Source organism: Triturus cristatus, chromosome 6, assembly GCF_964204655.1.
Source record: "Triturus cristatus chromosome 6, aTriCri1.1, whole genome shotgun sequence".
Classification (NCBI taxonomy): Eukaryota; Metazoa; Chordata; class Amphibia; order Caudata; family Salamandridae; genus Triturus; species Triturus cristatus.
In genome coordinates, this window is record NC_140589.1 from 723,482,728 (window position 1) to 723,501,552 (window position 18,825).

General features: G+C 43.5%; 1 protein-coding gene across 5 annotated transcripts in view; it reads right to left on the reverse strand.

Annotated features, from left to right (window-relative positions):
- Window positions 1–3,050: 3,050 nt before the first annotated feature.
- Window positions 3,051–18,825, reverse strand: part of CRYBG1 (crystallin beta-gamma domain containing 1) — a 901,344-nt gene continuing 885,569 nt past the window's right edge. For all 5 annotated transcript variants that reach the window (XM_085611232.1, XM_085611231.1, XM_085611233.1 and 2 more), the window contains one exon: window positions 3,051–5,612. In XM_085611232.1, the coding sequence (XP_085467358.1) occupies window positions 5,524–5,612 (89 nt within the window). In that variant the 3' untranslated portion in view covers window positions 3,051–5,523. The remainder of the gene's footprint in view (window positions 5,613–18,825) is intronic.

Sequence of the window (18,825 nt, forward strand, 5' to 3'; positions counted from 1 at the left end):
ATTCGATAAAGGACAAGATATACAAGAGTATTCATTGGAAACTTTACACTCCAAACCTTCAGTACAGAAACAGCAATGACAAAGGCCCAGATTTATTAAGATTTTGCGTCTGGGTTGCGCCACTTTTGGCACACAGCCCAACACAAAATATGTGTTCTGATTTACCAAGCCACGTAAATGAAGATGTGTGGTTTTGTGTTGGATCCCAAAAGTAATGCAAGGCAGTGCATAGAAGGATACCTTCCAACACAAAGACTGTTCTTGCCATAACGCAAGCACCTTTCAGTCACTTAACAAGGTTGCCTCATTTAGGCAGCCAGAAGTGCACCAGTGCTACGAGAGAGCAGAACTGCACCATATCTTAGTAGATATGGCACATTTCTCCTCTCTCCCTTTAATGCAATGCAGCAACTTCCATCGCTCCATTGCGTCAAACTTTAGTAAATCTACCCCAACATCTGTAAGGCACTTTGGGGCTTATTTACAAGCCCTTTTCGCAGCTGGTGTGTCACTTTTAATATAGGAAAAATGATATAACGGCAATGCAAGGGGCTTGTAAATAAGCCCCTTTTTCATGTATGTAGATACTAGTTCTATGGCTCAGACTTACCCAAAAGGCAGCGAGCGCTGTACAGGATCAAAGATAAGCATAAAGTCAATGAGAGATAGGCGTGTTAGCTCGGTTGTGGATGGTTATTGCTTGTGATGTGGTGCTCTTCAAAGAGGCGAGTCTTCAACACTTTCCTAAAATGCAGCAGCGTTATGCTGGTCCTGATGGATTTCAGCATTGTTTTTTTTTTTTTTTTTTAAATTTTATTGTGCAGAGAAAAAGGGTACAGATTTCAGCATTGTTAAGGATGTTCCTTATTCTGCAGCCAGCACAGAAAGGTCCTCACTTTGTTTGCTTTGTTTTTCGTAGCTGAAATGGGTTATTCATTTATGAACTTAAGTTTTACTCAGATTCTGGTGGTTGCTTGTGCCATATTCACTATCACAATCTTCGCCTTTCGCACAGCTGAAGAAAATGCTGGAGGCTGTTGCACATTCTTTGGGCCCCCTCGTCAAGAGTTTTTTTAAAGCTGTATATTGGAACTACCTGGCTAAGCTTAAACGTCTTAAAAACTATAATTTCCTCTGCAAAAGGTTTAATAACTTGTTTTTAGTCAATCCCTCTCAACTGATGACCTAAATAGTATCTTAGTGCGTGCCCTGACAATTTTAATATAATAATAAGTGCAAAGAAACTCCAGTTGTGGCCTGCATGGCTTGAGGGGGGGGGGGGCACTGGGAAGTTGCGGGGGGATCGCGATTGCGGGAGGGAACACAATTAAAAAATACATATATAAAAATCACTTACCTTGCTGCCACCGGGTCCCGCATCTCTGCTCCGACTTCAGGAACAGGAAGCCTGGCTCCCTCAACTAAGCCAATTACAACGCTGCAATGCAGCGTTGTGATTGGTCTGAGCACCGTGACACGGTGCTCAGCCAAGGGCAGGAGGGGTGGGCATGTTCTCCATGCAGGCTGTAATGCAGCCTGCATGGAGAAGTGGGAAAGTGTGCATGACTGGTTTGGGCGGCCCGAGAGGGCCGACCTAACAGTCATTGCGCACTTAGGAGTGGGCAAATCACTCCTCCCCTGCCCTGCTCCGTTAGCAGAGCAGCCCTGCCCACCCACAAAGGAAACATAAAATGATAGTAACTGAAAGTTATCATTTTATGTTGTTGCTTCTAGCAGTGCTTGAAAGCAGTGGGGCGACGCTCCTCTGCCATAGCGGAGGAGCCGCCACTGAGGAACTCTTTAGCAAGAATAGCACTTTACAAATGCAAAAAAATGGTGACAAAGGATGGAGGAGGGTTTGCTAGATATACATGGCAACCTCAATCACATCACACTAGATGGGTAAAGATGAGATAGAAGATTTTGATGGGAGAGCCAGGCACAAAACACCAGTCTTAGAAAGGGAGTCATACTCTTCATTGAGAGCTGTCCACACTATATCATCCAGTAGAGTGCTAGACTATCAACTGAAATGAGACTTGCGCTCCATGAGGGCATCTTCCACCCAGGTTGTATAAAACAGCAGGCACAGTTTAAACTGTGCCTAGTACAAGTTGCACTGATGGACCGACACTCCATGTCATTCTCAATTATTCTAAATCAGAATGTGGAACATTGCAACTAGATATGAGGGACATGCATGTCAGAAATTGGTTTGTGCAACTATGCTTAGCTTAAAGAATGCCTAAAAAATGCACTTTGCATTGCTGTTGAGGATTTTCCTATAACTTACACTGTGCGCAGGTCACCCAGAATCATTGAGTGGTAGTTTTGGGTGGAGTGGTGCTAGCTGACCTACTACTCCAAGGAAAAATAAGTGAACCTTAGTAAGAGATGGATTTCACATTTTCGGACACTGGTCCTGGTACCGCAGGAAAAGGTGACGGAGCCTGACAAAGTACGAGAGCACTGTGAGTGGGGAACTGAGTTATGTAACAAGGATGCAAAATTATTGGTGTTGGAGACGGCAGGTGTGTTGGTGGAGTCAATATTGTGAAGTGGTTTATTGAGCCATGTGCATGGGCAACATTCGATCCACAGAAAGTCAGAAATGTGGGTCCTCTTTCTCCCAGCTTACGAGTGAGTGGGGAGAATTGATGGCATAATAATGCAGTGGAGAGTTGTAATGTGGCAAGCTGAGTTTATATTATTTTCATTTCTGCAGTGAGATAAATTGATTATTTTCTATATCGTCATACTTAATGAATAAAGCCTGCAGATAAAAAAATGGATCTTGCCACCAAGTGGAAAGGTCTTATTTCAGGGACTTCATTTTCTCAAAGCTTATTTGAAGCTGTCGTAGAGGAAGAAACTAGCACCTGCACGCTGGCAATATGACAACCCCAGGAAATGTGAGCATATAATCGTGGGCACAGTGCACTACCTAGTAAAGATCATCTAGACAGGTGTGTCTAACAAGAACTGACTGAATTTAAGGTAAAGCAGTGATAGACAAAAGATGGGTTAAAGAAAGAAGCAGTCACAACAGGTTTACCAGAACAAAATTTTATTGTTAAAGAGGATTTAATCTGAAACTGTAGGTAAAAAGTGTTGAGGCTTAGAAAAATAGCAACAAAATATTTATAAACACCAGGGTACGTGGAAAACACATTCCGTAAACAAAAAAGAGCAGCATGTTTCTGTACAAAAGTTTTTTTTAAACAGTCTAGACAAATATAAGAGAAAGATAGAAACTTTGGTTACTCTATTTTGCAGTGCAGTTTACAGAGGAGTAAAACATTTAAAGGGGACAAACTTCTATTTCCATATTAATGATATAAAACTTTGACTTATTTTGTAAGCAATAAAAACAGCAATATAGATATTCTGGGCACTTCTAGGTCTATGTAGTAAGGTGTGAGTTTCCTGAAGCTATTATTGCCAGCTCATCCTAGTTATTATATTGTCCACCGGTCAACAGTGTTAGTGTCTAGTCCAGTGATGAAACATTTGGTTTCATCGATAGACATATGACGTATTTCATTCCTTTGTATTCGTAAATAAACAGCAAGCCAGCAACTCTTTGTTTACCGCAAACATGCTGAATCTAAACACAAACACAAACCCAATAGGTTGGATAAAGTGCTGCCATCCCCGGCACACAAATGTTTGGAAGGCGAAAAGGATGCATAGTCGCTAACCGTGGCGGGAAGAGGAACAGTGACACATGTAGCCCATCAGCTGCCAGACATCAGAAATTTAGCAGGACTGCCACATAATTGTGCAAAATACACAGCAAAATGCTTTTCGATTATCTTAACTTTTTAATGGGGGGAGGGGGTGTTCATTTAACAAAAGACAAACACTGTCAAGCTATGCCAGTGCAAGTTTGCCTGTTACTGACAGTGTTTTAATAACATGGGCTGTATTTCCTATGAAATAACACATATTAGCATCAACAGAGCCAGGTTCCTAGACAAACCTCAGATGAATTCATCGCCACCTAAGACCTGTGAATGGTACTTCCTCAATAAGACTATGAAATGAAATAACTGTTAGAAAGTGGTGGTACTTAACTGTGTAACAAACCCTAGTCCTACTCCTGTTTATGATTTGTGTACTATCCGAAGATGACCGGCAGCACACAACACAGAGCCGCCAGTCCTTGTACTGCCCAATATATACAATAATGTATAGCCTTGGCATAGGTCGGTAACTTTGGGAGCAGGAGACATCCAGCTCCTTTGTAGCCCTGGCAAACATAATGTTTCTATTGTGTTGCATAATTCACAAATTGACACTCAATGTATGACCTTTGGGCGCAAATACTGCTCAGTCAAAAGCAGGGGATGCGTCATACTTAACCACATAAGTATATTGGTATATCCATGGTTAAATTATTTTAAAACATTAGGCACAGTCTTAAAGCACATGTACCAATTGCATTAAAAAAATTGAAAAAATGTCACACCGTTCCACCGTTTTCCGACAGAATTCTTTGGCGAATGCTTAGGATGCTTTGAGATAATACATCCCAAAGCTTTCTTCTCTGTTGTGAATGTGCCTTTCTGGAGCTGTGATGACGAAACACCACCACAAATGAACCATTTTACTTCTGGCTATGATGCTGTAAAAGCATTCCTGATGAGCTGCCCTTACTTAACGCTGTATGCTCTCCCTTTGCATGGGCACCAGAGCACCACAGATGTTCAACATCCACGCGTCATTTGCACCATTGCATAACACATGTGTGCTGCAGTTCCTTAGGAGTTTGGAAATCCTCACCGGATACATCAAACTTTTTTACTGATGCACGCTGCGGTCCAAAAAAAGACTCATAGAATCAATAACATGTTTAACATGCTACCATGGTTGATAAAGCGAAGTACCATTTATATATATATATATATACACATAGATATTGCATTTCTCCCCATGGACAAAAACATTAACATCAACGACAATTCTTGGAGTAAACACATATCCGTAGACAACTTATAATAAAAAATGTAAAGCAGCTGCAAAGAAAACTAGCAGGCTTTTGGAACATATTTTCCATCATACACATCACAACCTTCCAAGACTTAAGGCAAAATGTCCACCTTGTTCATTTCCTAAAAAACTATGTGCTTCTGGATGTTTTAAGCATTTGTAGAAGCCCCACTCATTTAAAAATATTTCTTTTTTACATATGTGCTCTGAATGAAAAACGGTAGATAACGTTTCTGACAAATAATTTAAAGTACGTCTCAACTTTGATGTATTTGGGCTGGTAAAGTGCTTGCTGGATCTCCAGTACAGAGAAGAGGCCACTTGATGTCACAGAACATGGAGAGGATGCTGGGCGGCGCTGCAAACGTAAATCCACGCATCAGACCAATCCTGATTGCTCCGGGTGCAAAGTCATGCCCACACAATGGAGGATTCTGGGAGATGCCTTACACTGTAGCTCTGTTGCATTCTTCAGTAAGCACCACTGAAGGGGCAGTTAATTTGTTCACCAAAATGTCTCCACTTTTGGGCTCACAAGACTAACAATTCCCAACACTGTGTTTCTTTGTCTGCGGATATGGTGTTGAGGATAATATGTTTCTGGTCATACTGCGTACCTCCTGTAATGTTAGAAACAAAAGAAAACATTTAAATATGTTTGAACACAAAAGTGCAACAAGATAAGTGAGCAAACGTTGCAGAGTGTTGATTATCATAGAAATAATCACAGTACTTTAAAAGGCACACATAGTAAGGGGAAGTGACAAACCAACAATTTAATTAGCAAGTCTATTAAAGGAACACTTTCAGATGTCTGATCAGCTTTTTTGCACGACTTCCTACAAATGATAATAGTGTGTTTTCTACTGTATATGTTTTATCTCATTTGAATCTAGAACTGCCAGACGTTGTTGGTGCAAACATTTTGCAAACCAGGTATACACGCGGAATTTGAACTTTTTTTTCCCATTACTCGACCTGTCAAAGAAAAAAAGACTACATTTTATTGTGTATGGAACTCACTCCCCTCTGAAGACCAAAAACTGTGGAAATGAAGTTGTGCCATAGTTGCAAATCATCCCTATTTCGAGACCTCTCATGTCAAGGACACCTGGATTTGGCTTCAGGTCCAGGAAACCTGGCTTCTATCAACCGTCAGAGAAGGTCCTGTCTAACCTTGAAGTGCGTTTGTGGGCTCGGTGGGCTTGTAAGTACCTCTCGTGATTACACTGGGAACAGTGGATCAAAGTAGATGCAAGTATTTTATTCATACCTGATTTTAAAAGGAAACTAAAGAGCTTTTTGCAGGCTTTCAGCTCTGAAGTGTATAGCTGATTCCAGAAGAGCTGTGTAGTGAAGGCCTATATAAATATGTCTTTTAGAGCTGTGATGAGCAAGGACTCCTGAGCAGGGACAAAAGAAAGCTTCTACCAATTGATCATGAAAAGAGCTGTCAAAGATTCTAGTAATGTGATCTAAAGCTAACTATATATGTATATATATATATAACCTGAAAAAACCCAAAAGGTTAAAGGGATGTTATAGATGGGCTTACATGTGACTCCTACAACACCATAGAAATTCAGCAGTTATAGCTGCCTGAGCTAACTACAGAGCTGGACTTACCGTTGCGGGCACCGGGCATTTCCCCGGTCGTCTGCCAGGGTGGGGGCTGTTTTTGTTGCAGAGCCGTTTTTTGCAGCATAGATGCAATATTGCCCCCTGTAACAAAATCGGCTGCAATCGGCCCTGGCAAACAGCTCTGCCGCACCCCCAACCCCCTCGGGGAGGGCCGAGCACTTTGCCAGGGCCAGTTTTGGTTACCAGGCCGGCTCTGGCTAACTATAAATTACGCCCTCGCAATGCACTGCTTATGACCTCAAATATTACATCACTCATGACATGGTCAGTGACATCACTGATGACATCGCTGATCACATCTCAAATGACATCACTGATGACATCACTGATGACATCACTGATGACATCATCCAGTGATTGTGAGTGTTTTCTAAAATGTTAGGAGTGTTAAACATATATACCAAGGTACTACAAAAGTGAAATTACTATACTTTGTTTACTTCTAATGAGTGCCACTATTTCTAACATATATTATGTATGTGGCTGTGTGACTGTGTGTATCTGTATAAATGTGTGAGTGGGTGTACGGGTGAATAAGGTGCGTGAGTACCTGTATGGGTGTGGGATTGGCTGTGTGACTAGCTGTATTGGTGAGTGAGTGTGTGAGTGGCTGTATGGATGAATAAGTGAGTGTGTGAGTACCTATATGGGTGAATACGTGGAAATGTGAGTAACTGTATGGTGAGAGGCTGTATGGGTGAGTGAGTGGCTCTATGGATGAGTGAGTGGGTGTCTTTATTGGTGAATGAGTGGCTGTATGTGTCTGTGAGTGGATATGTGAGTGGTTGTATCAGAGACTAAGTGGCTGTATGGGTGAATGACTGTGTGTAAGTGGCAACTGTATGGGTGACTTAGTGGCTATGTGAGTGGGTGTTTGGTTAACTGGTTGGCATTGTGAGTTGCTGTACTGGAGAGTGAGTGTCTATGTGAGTGAGTGCATGTGTGAGTGCTTTTATGTGTGTGAATGGGTGAGTGAGCGGCTCTGTTGAGAGGCTGTATGGGTGAGTGGGTGTGTGAGTGGTTGTATGGGTGAATAAGTGGTTGTGTGAGTAGCTGTATGGGTAAGCGAGTGGCTGTATGAGTGACTGTATGGGTGAGTGAGTGGTTGTATGGGTGAGTGAGTGGGCGTATGAGTGGTTGTGTGAATGGATGCATTAGTGGTTCTGTAGATGATGTAATCAGTGATGTTTTCTGAGATGTCATTACTGATGTCATTAACATGTCATGATTGATGTAATATGTGAGGCCAAAAGCAGTGCATTGCGGGGGCGTAAGTTATAGGTACCTCAGGGAACTAGAACTGCTGAAATTTCTATGATTTGACAAGTGAAATATGAGCCTAATTAGAACTCCCCTCAACCTTTGATTTTTTCAGTGAATTTCTAAGGTTTTTTAAATTCTATTTCCAAACTATAACGTCCCTGGACCCTTTGTTTTTTTTCAGTGAACTTCAAATATTTTTTTACATTTTATTTCCTAACTGTAACCTGTAACCTTTGAAAGTGGGTGTGTGAGTGGCGGTATGGGTTATAAGTGGGTGTGTAAGTCGCTCTATGAGTGGGTGTGTGAGTTGCTGTATGGGTCTGTGAGTGGGTGCATGAGTGTGTAAGTGGGTCTGAGAGTGCATGCTTCAGTGTGAGAGGGTCTGAAAGTGGGTACGTGAGTGTCTGACTGGGTCTCTGAGTGGGTGCTTGAGTCTCTGAATAGGCCTGTGAGTGGGGAGCATGAATGTGAGTGGGTCTGTGAGTGTATGAGTGGATATATGAGGGATGCATGAGTGTCTTAGTGGGTCTGTCTGTGGTTGTGCTAGTCTCTGAGTAAGTCTGTGAGTGGGTGCATGAGTGTCTGAGTGGGTCTGTGAGTGGATGCCCGAGTCTGTGCATGAGTGGGTCTGTGACTAGGTGCACAAATGTCTGAGTGGGTCTGTGAGTGGATGTGTGAGTCTCTGAGCGAGTTTCTCAGCTGGTGTGTAAGTCTCTGAGTGGGTCTGTAAGTCGATGTGTGAGTGTCTAAGTTTGTATCCATGTGTGAGTGGGTGCATCAGTGGCTGTATAGATAAATAAGTGGGTATGTGAGTAGCTATATGGGTGAATAAGTGGGTGTGTGAGAAGCTGTATGGGCAAGTGAGTGGCTGTTCTGGTGAGTGGGTGGGTGAATGAGTGGCTGTGTGAGTGACTATATGGGTGGGTGTGTCAGTGGCTGTATGGGTGACTGAGTGGCTACGTCAGTGGGTGCTTGGTTAACGGAGTGAGTGTGAGTAGCTGTATTGGAGAGTGAGCGGCTGTATGGGTTAGTGAGTGGACATGAGAGTGCCTGTATGGATATGCGAATGGGTAAGTAAGTAGTGCTTATATGGATGTGTGAATAGGTAAGAAAATGGTTGGGTGAGTTAGTGGCTGTGTTGAGAGGCTGTATGGGTGAGTGGGTGTGTGAATGGCAGTTTGGGAGAATAAGTGGGTGTGTGAGTAGGTGAGAGTGGCTCTGAAAAGTAACTGTATGGGTGAGTTGCTGTGTGAGTAGGTGTACAGGTGAGTGGGTGGGTGTGTGAGTGGTTGTATGGGTGTGTTAGTGGTTCTGTGGATGATGTCATGAGTGATGTCACTGACCAGGTTATGAGTGATGTAATATGTGAGATCATAAGCAGCGCATTGCGGGGGTGCAAGTTATACTTAGCTAAGGTAACTATAACGGCTGAATTTCTATGGTTTTGTGCATGTATAATCTGAGCCCAACTATAAGGTCTCTGCAACCTTTGGGTTTTTTTCAGTGAATATATATATATAAACACATATATATACACACACACGCCACCCCCATATAATTACTTTTTGTATTGTTATGTTTGCTATACCTACAAATATTGTTATTTTTGCTACAATTTTGATACATATAATCTGTTCTTAATATATAATAAAATATACTCGTCCAGGAGTCTTGCTTGCGTTAAGGGAGGTGGAGAAGATACCACCACTAATCTGCAGAATCTTTGGCAGGACTGACTATGTTTCAATGTGAGCCATCCCTCCTTCTGCTAGGATATAAAAGAGGGGCTGGTGACATCAGCCTGTGGGCCCACAGTAATTCAGCAAGCGCAATTAAAACATTTGACACGCCTTAGCTGATTTCAATAATGACTTCCTTCACTATGATCCTGGGCAAATCCCTTTACCTTCCTGTACCTCTGAAATTGAGAATGTATAGATTTTTAGAGTCAAGTCCATTTCCAAAATTAAATTTATCACTGAGCTACGGGAGCAGCAACAAAAGCTGCACTTGACTGAAGAGCCCCAACCAGTGTGAAACTTGTCTTGGTTTGCTTGTGTTCTGGTAGGACCTGTCCTGGCAGTTCAGGCTTGACTGTTCCTAGTGAAGCAGGGTCACACATGATTTGCATATTGCTGGGTCCAAACTGTGGCGCATGGTGGGAAAAAGAATGATGGGCTGGAATGCTACCCCAAGCGAATTGTCAGTGGTTAGACTTATTTCAAGCATCCTACCATCACCTTTCATGTGTTTCATGCAATGCCCTAAGTGGCCAAGAGTATGCCCAGACATGGGTTCCATACTCACTGTGACACTGGAACCAATCAACACCCCACTGATATACAGAGGAGCAATTGCCAGTCGTTAGACTTATTGCTAGGAACCTCTCAACACCTTTTGTGTGTTTCTTTCAGAACAAAAAGGCCATAAGAGCTAGTCAGATGTCAGCAGATGAACTTAAAAATGGTGACCATGTATAAATAGAAGGATTTTCAGCTGTGTGCAACGCCGGTTAAGAAATAGTGCTCAGTAAATCCAGAAAAGAAAAAAAGGGCTATGGTAACAGTTATACTATTTTTTTTAATAGTCTTAATTGGTGTTTTTATAGGCTCATACATAATACAATCTGCCAGCTTTATTATATAACAGTACAGTGACATTTACATATTTGATGCTTGGTGGGGAACCAGTCTATCTAGATGTGGTGTCATTCAATGGAAGAAAACCATATCTAATTTCATATACATGTCCACTTATATTGTCCATTCTCTATTCAGCGATTTAAAGAAAAACAACAACTGACGTTTCTGTTCATTGTATGGCCCTGCTGTCACACCAGACAATTTATATTAAACACAAACCATGTGATCACAACTAACCTAATTATACCATGTGTGTTTGGGTTTACGTGCGCCAGGGTAACCACTTACATATACTCCCTACAGAGGGCAGCGAGGGCAGCGGGGACAGCGGAGGGAGGGGAGGCAGGGAGGGAGAGAAAAGTGGAGGGGGGAGGAGGAGGGGGAGACAGAGGAAAAGGAAAAGTGAGAAAAAGAACAAGAAGGAGGAGATAGAGAAGGGCCACCTGCACAAATGCGTGTGCTGCCAATACTAGCACTGCATCCCTTGAAGAACTCATTCATCGCTGTGAGGAGCTAGCTGCGTTCAATTTGTCCTCCACAAACGTGAAGTATTCCTGCCTCTGCATGGGGTTAGTCTGTGGAGGGTCTTGGGGTGCCCTCAGTGATTGGAACATGTGTTCCGCAACTAGTGCCTTACGGAGGTCCATTAACCAGACTCATATGCTGGGGACTGTGCTTAACTTCCAGGACATGGCAATTCTGCGCTCTGCCAATACCAGAGCCAAATCTAAGAATGTATTAAGGTTTTTTTCGCCCTGCGGATCGCTTGGTGACCCCCCAGCAGGAAGTGAAGGGCTTGCGCCGGGATCGTGGTACCAGTGGCTTCCCCCAGCATTGCTGCCATTTCACTCCAATAGGCCCAAAGGCAAGGGCACGCCCAGACCATATGAAGGCACTTTGCATCTGCTCCGGCCCATCGAAGGCACCCGTCGACCGATGTAGGATTCATGCGTGCCAGTCTGTGTGGCGTTAAGTATGTGTAGTGCAGGTAATTAAACTGCGCATATTTCAGATGGGCATTCGTTGAAATGCTTTTAGGATACTCTATATATTGCGCCCACTGTTTATCGCGCATTGTGGTCGACAGCTCGGAGTCCCAGTACTCGTGAAGTTTCAACAATGAGGGGGCCGGACCAGGCCTCAGGGAGATATATAAGGCTGTCACTGCATGTCTGCCCTTTCCGTGCGTCAGCCAAGTCTGAAATATTTGCGATGTTTCTGGTTCTGTTTCGACGTTCCCCCATATTTGATGAAATTGCCTCGTAGTAGTTTTTTTTTTTTTTTTTGCCCTCATCTCACCAATAAGCTACTGCAGATCTTAAAAAGCTGTCGTTCTCAAACTAGTTGCCCTTGGCTTGCTGCACTTGCTTAGGTCAATCCGACCGGCCCCTTTTTATAAAGGCTTGGTGTAATCATAGGACCGTAAGTTAGACCAACAGCAGTTCTATTAATCTCAAATCACGGCCCCAACTCATAAGGGGCTGCCAGATGTTTATAAGTCTGTCTCCAGTTCCATCCTGGTCTAGGCGGGCCACAGCAAATGAGGATTTGAGCCATTCTTCAGATTTTGTGGGTAGGGTATCTTTCCACTTCATACAAATTTCTCTTTGTACGAGCAAAACCAAGTATAACAACAACCCACAATGAATCTGTGATAGGTCAAAAAAGGATAAGCCATTGTTCCCAAAGAACACCAATGATATGTCAACCTCGATGTTTATTTTTAAAATGCCACACAGAGTCACCCACCCCCTTCCAAAAAGTTCTTAATTCAGGGCACTCATAGAAGATATAAATATCATTGGCGTTAAATGTCTTACACCTAGGGCATTTTGTAGTAGGCAGTGGGGCGAACTTGGCGATCCCGGCAGGCGTATAATAAAGGCGGTTGGTAAAAAAAAGTGATTTTTCTTTAAGGTAGCTGGTTTGATGAATTTATAAAGTAGTTTTATTGATGGTTCTAAGAAAACTGCTATGGTAGACTCAAAGGGGGATTGGTTCCAAACCGAAGATTGTGGTGAAATTTCTATGTCTTCTGCGTTTAAAAGCTTCTTATACCAGATAGAAATGTCTTTCTTCATTGGCTGGACTGATTGAAAAAGAATCTCTGTATCCCAATCTCCTTTTATACCCCCTTTTTCTGCATCAAACCAAGATTTCAGTTGTAAATACTTAAACTTAAAAAAACCAAGACCTATATTAGCTCTTAATAACTCCCATGGTTGGATTCCGTTTGCATCGACCAAGTCAGACCAGATGGATATGCCTGCCCTCTTTATGGGTCCAGCCAAACAGTCTTGAAGACAAAGTGGTGTCCCGGGGGAGTCTCATATGGGGGCGAGATCTGAATAATAACCAATTCCCCATCTAGTTCTCATTTTGTACCAGGTTTCCAAGGCAGCCTTAAGGACCTTCAGACGCACTCGGGGCCCCAAACTTATATAGGAAACCTTCTCCGCCATCGACGCCCTCGATCATCGCCATCTCGCCCAACAATCATCCCCATGATGTTTTTGCAGGTTTAGAAAGTAGCATCCGTATAGCTTCAAATTGAAATACGACTGAATACAGACTGAATACCAACTGATGTCTGGAAGGGCCAACCCCCCCTTTTAGTGAGTCCATGCCTCAATTTCTTCCACGATAACCTTACTCCTTTATCACCCCAAATGAAACTCCCAATCTTACTTTGGATCTTGCTAATACTCGGGCTGTAAAAATCACCGCACATCACCCCCTCCGAAAGTACGTGCGAGAAGGGGTTCACATAGAAGAAAAAATTAATCCGGTTCCCTGCTTCAGACTCTCAGGTAAGGCGCCCAAGGGAGCGTGACCGCGGCCGTTTAGCTGGCGGCCGCCATGATCCTCCATGGCCTCGCTAGTAGTGTATAAAGCATAAAATTACCCGGTGCTATACCGAAGTCTTCCACCAGCCCCTCTAAGCTCTGCAATTGAGCATCCGCAAATAAATTGCCCCATGTATCCAATCCCACCTCCGCCCAGGCCTCCAACCCCAAACGGTCCTGACGTGTGAATGTCCCTGGCAGAAGTTCGAGCATGGGAAGCATGGGTGCGTTTGGAGGTGCCCGTTTTTTAGGCATCACGTCATTAGTAAATTGCCTTGCTTTTTCTGTCGCGGGGTAGTGGCACCCGATAGCCATTCTAGTATGGCTGTGCACCTTAAGGGCAATGCCCAGCTTGACATCTCCGTCACCTGACCACTCGCCAACCATCTCATTGGCCACTGGAGCTGCGCTACAGCCAAATAGTTCTCATAATTTGGTGACCCCAGTCCCCCCTCTGTGATTGGCAGATATAACGTACGAAGGGCCACTCGAGCCCTAGAACTACCCTATATAAGTGCCACCAATATTACTTCCAGGTCCTTAAATATGCTTCGAGGCAGCCGGTGAGGGAGGGCAGTGAAGAAATAGAGTAGCCTCGATAGAAGTAGCATTTTAGCGATGGCCACTCTTCCCATAGGAGACAGGGGGAGACCGCGCCAAAACGGCAGCATCGCATGCGCCCTACCCAGATTCTTATCTATGACATCTACGCGACAGTGGTAGATCTGCACACAGCGATACTTTAAGGTATCAAATGTCCAGTCCAGCGGCGTCACAGGCATGTCCTGTCACCGATCCGGCGGGATCGCTCTCATAGGAAAAAACACTGACTTAGGCCAGTTAACCCTTAAGCCAGAGGCCTGCGCATGGATATCCAAGAGTGCCATCAGATCCTGCAGCACCGTGACTTCCCCTTGAAGGTAAACCAGGGTGTCATCTGCATACAGCGAGATGATATGCCACTGCCGGTCTGCGTGGATATCCCAGTCCAACACCCTCTGTCGCAGCCTGCACGCCAAGGGTTCCATAGTGAACGCAAATAGGATTGCTGACAAGGGGCATCCCTGCCTGGTGCCCCGTTCAATGGCAAACTGTGGGGAGATGTCGTGGCCCGTTCACACTTGTGCCATGGTAAGTTATACTTGTAACTTTTTTACTTGATACCATTATATAACAGAATTTAATTTCCCTGTGATTTAATTCCTTGGTTAGCCAAATTCAGATGCAAGACGAAACAGTTGTAGATGCTATATAAAAAAAACAAGCATTGGCAAAGACAACAGCTCTCTCTATTGGGAATTATTTTTCTTTCCAATGCCTTTTGGTGATGGTGTACAGCATCGGCAAGATGCTGTGTGGCATGGTCAAATTTTTTTTTTTTAAGGTGATCTTATTAAACCACATCATTTCGGCACGCAAATGCATGAAGGCATATGCATGCATGTGTCATTACATATGCGTGGCTACAAAATGACACTGGCAGGTTATTATATTTACACATCCAAGATAAATCACTAAACAAAAGGAAAAAGAAGTTGCATCAAAGCGCTTTTTTCTTTTAGGCAGATTGTCTGGAAGCAATTTGCTGCTAAAGGAAATAAGAAAAAAGATGGGCGTGGTGGGCAATAGAGGAGTGGGAGAGGGAAGCAACAGGGAGCAGGTAGGACAGGTGAAAAGCAGCACACTAGAGAAGCAACACTGGGGTGGAGGGGAGAAGAACACAAGCACACAATTAACAGAGAATGGTGGAGGAAGGGAGTTAGGGTGGGGGAAGAGCAATGGAGCTAGCTTGTAACATGTAGCAGATATCAGCACGGGGTCGAAGAGGCAGCTATTTGGTGGGGAGGTGAAGTACATAAAGAAGAGAGCTGGAAAATATATGCACATTCATGGACTCCTTACGCAGATAAGGAAAAGTACGTCCCTAAAAGTGAGTAGTGGTAGGATAGAAGCCAGTCAATCAGAGAGATGGTAAAGAGGCTATACTTTACGTGAGGGCCAAACACAAGTTAGAGAAGCTGTGGCAAGGAAAACCAGTTAACAAGAAAATGAGAGGGAAAATAAAGCCAAACAAAGGTAAGCAGTGGGTGAGCAGCCAGCCCTGGTAGACCCACACTACGTCTTTTGCAACCAGCCAGCTTGTGCTGTCTGGTATGCTGCACCTAATGTGTATGTATGTACATGTATGTATGTATATATATATATATATATATATATATATATTCACTGAAAAAACATGGGTTTCACACATGTTATAGTTAGCTGGACATTTCACTCGTAAAAAACCAATGAAATTCCCCCGTTATAGTTAGTTCAGCTAACTATAACTCGCGCGCCCGCAATCCACTGCTGATGACGTCACATATTACATCACTCATGACATGGTCAGTGACATCTCAAATGACATCACTGATGACATCATCCATTGAGTATGTGTTTCTTAACAATTTTAATATGTTTAATATGTATAGGCAAAGGCCTGTTGAAGAATGAGTGGGTGTACAAGTGTGTAAATGCATGATTTTCTGTGGTGCGTAACTAACTCTATAAGTGAGTCATTAAATGTATCTTACTGCAGACTAGTGACTAAACTGTGTAAATGTCTGTATGTTTCTGTATGTTAGTGTATAAGTGGCTGCATGGTTTTGTGAATACCTATATGAGTGTCTATATGAGTTATTGATTGCTTGTCTGAGTATCTGTATGGGTTCCTGAGTGTTTGTGTGGGTAGGGTGTGTGTGACTATGCATAGATGTGTGAGTGGGTGATTCTATGGGTGCATGGTTTTAAGAGTGCATCTGTGATGGACTGTATGGTTGAGTGAGTGTATGTATGGGTGTGTTAGGGATTGAATGTATATCTCAGTGGTACATTTGTGACTAACTACATATGTGAAAGGCAGTATATGTGCGTGTAAGAGTATATAAGTGGGTAGATGTGAGTGTTTGAGAGTGACTGTATGGATGAGTGTGTGCTTGCATCAATGATTCTATAAGAGCGTAAGAATGTGATACTATTTTTATGAGTAAGTGAACTTGAGTGTGTATAACCACATAGGTGAGTAAATGGGAGTGTGATTATTTGCATGACTGAGTAGGTGTGAGAGTACCTCTATGGATGATTGGTAGTGTGTGAGTGTCTATATAGGTGTATAAATGCATATGATAGTTTTGTATGTTGTGACTGTAAGTATGAGTGACTGTACAGGTGAATGAGTGGAGGTGTATGTAGGCCTAAGAGTTAATAAGTGGCTATGTAGTTATTGGTATTGCAGTATGTATGGTTTTGAGAATGGAACTCTTAAATTTTGAGTCGGTGTATCAAAGGTTATATTAGGGAGTGAGAAGATGTGGTAATTTATCACATGGATGACGTCATCAGTGATGTCATTTGAGATGTCATGAGTGATGTCACTGACCATGTCATGAGTGATGTAATATGTGACGTCATCAGCAGTGGAATGCGGGCGCGCGAGTTATAGTTAGCTGAACTAACTATAACGGGGGAATTTCATTGTTTTTTTACGAGTGAAATGTCCAGCTAACTATAACATGTGTGAAACCTATGGTTTTTTCAGTGAATTTGCAAGGTTTTTTAAATGCTAATTCCTAACTCCAACGTGTGTGAAACCTATGGTTTTTTAAGTGAATTTGCAAGGTTTTTTAAATGCTAATTTATGAATGTATTTTTATATTTTTTAAATATTTATTTTACAATAAGCTACCTATATATATAGTTATAGATTAACTTTATCCTGTGATATGGAATGGCTCAGTTTTTTTTTTAAGGGTCTTTGTCCGCGCGCATGGTGCACGCATGCGTACGTACTCAGTGTGCGCATGCGTACGTGCTCCACGTGCGCATGCGCGCGTGCTCCGTACGCGCATGCGTGCGTGCTCCGTGCGCGCATGCGCATGCGCGCGTGCTCCGTACGCGCATGCGTGCGTGCTCCGTGCGCGCATGCGCATGTGCTCCGTACGCGCGTGCGTGCTCCATGCGCACACCGTGCGCGCACGGCAAGTCATGTGATTTAGAAACAACACGTTTCATTGGTTTATAGTAGTTTCAGTTCCAGATACTTCCAACACCACACCCACTCCCCTCATTATTACTTCTGATTCCCTGGGAGAAGGAGCTGAGCAGCTTTTCCAGTACTCCAGTACTTGAGAATGGCAGAGCAGCAGTCATCTTCTGGGAGTGAGCAGGAGACCCTTATGAGACAGAGACAGAGGAAACAGAAAGACTCTTTTATATGGCAATTTTTTACATTTCCACAGGGGCAGAAGAAGGTGAATGCTCCAAAAGTCACATTCACTCTTTGTGATCGTGTCTTATCAAGAGGAGATCCTAAAAAGAAATACTCTTTTAGTATCTTCACTATGATCAGGCACGTTAGAGATGTACATCCTGTGGCTTATGCTCGAGCTGCTAGAGAAAACCCTCCAGCAGCTCAGCCGAGCACATCCGCAGCAGCTCAGCCGAGCACATCATCGGCAGCTCAGCCGAGCACATCATCTGCGGCGGCAGCTTCACCTTCTTCGGTTCCCCTGGATATACACCCTCTGTTTAAGAGGGTGCATATACGGTGCAATGCTCTTCTCTCTTATGCGGACACCAGCATTCCGCTAATAGAGAGCAAGATACAGCAGCACACGTGCGGCACCCTATAATTTTTGCCATGTCTTTTTTTTCCTCTGTCCCTCAATTAACACAACGGCTCTTTTTAGAGCCACCTAACATCTAAAAACTTAAATTTGATTTTTAATTCTATTTTTTTTATGATTCCGCTGTGCGCGCACCGTGCGACGGTGCGCGTACCGTGCGCGCACCGTACGCGCACCCCGCGATTTAAAAAAAAAAAAATATGTTTTTTTCACCCTTCATGGTCCTTCAGGGACCCCCTGACAAAAGCTAGGGGGTCAGGAACTCTGTACCCTGCCCCCTTTTCACGTTATCCACCTTTCTTTTTCACTGTCACACACAAAATGGCGGTCGACACTTCCTGATTTCGACCGATTCGAATGTTGACTGACATGAATCCACCAATCAGAATTACGGTCGCGCACGGCACCGTGCGCGGCTATAGATATTTATGTGCTTTTAACTGCAATTTTCTCAGGAACTACTGAACAGATTGACACCATATATGCAAAAGCCACATGCCTGACCTGAGGACTACCTCTTTGCCAAATTTCAAGTAATTCGGTTCAGCCGTTCGGGCTGTATCTTCGACTAAAGGTCCTATGGGAAAATGCATGGGGAAAACGTGTTTTGGGACCCCCCTGTTTTCTCAGCTCCCGCTTGACGAATCACCCCGAGACTTTCAGGGTAGGTGCTGAGCGGAGCGCCCCATTAGTTTTGAAACTTTCGCGAGGATTCGTCAACCGGCGCCAAAGTTATTCAAAATAGAATTTTCAGATTTCCTATGGTAACACGGTCCT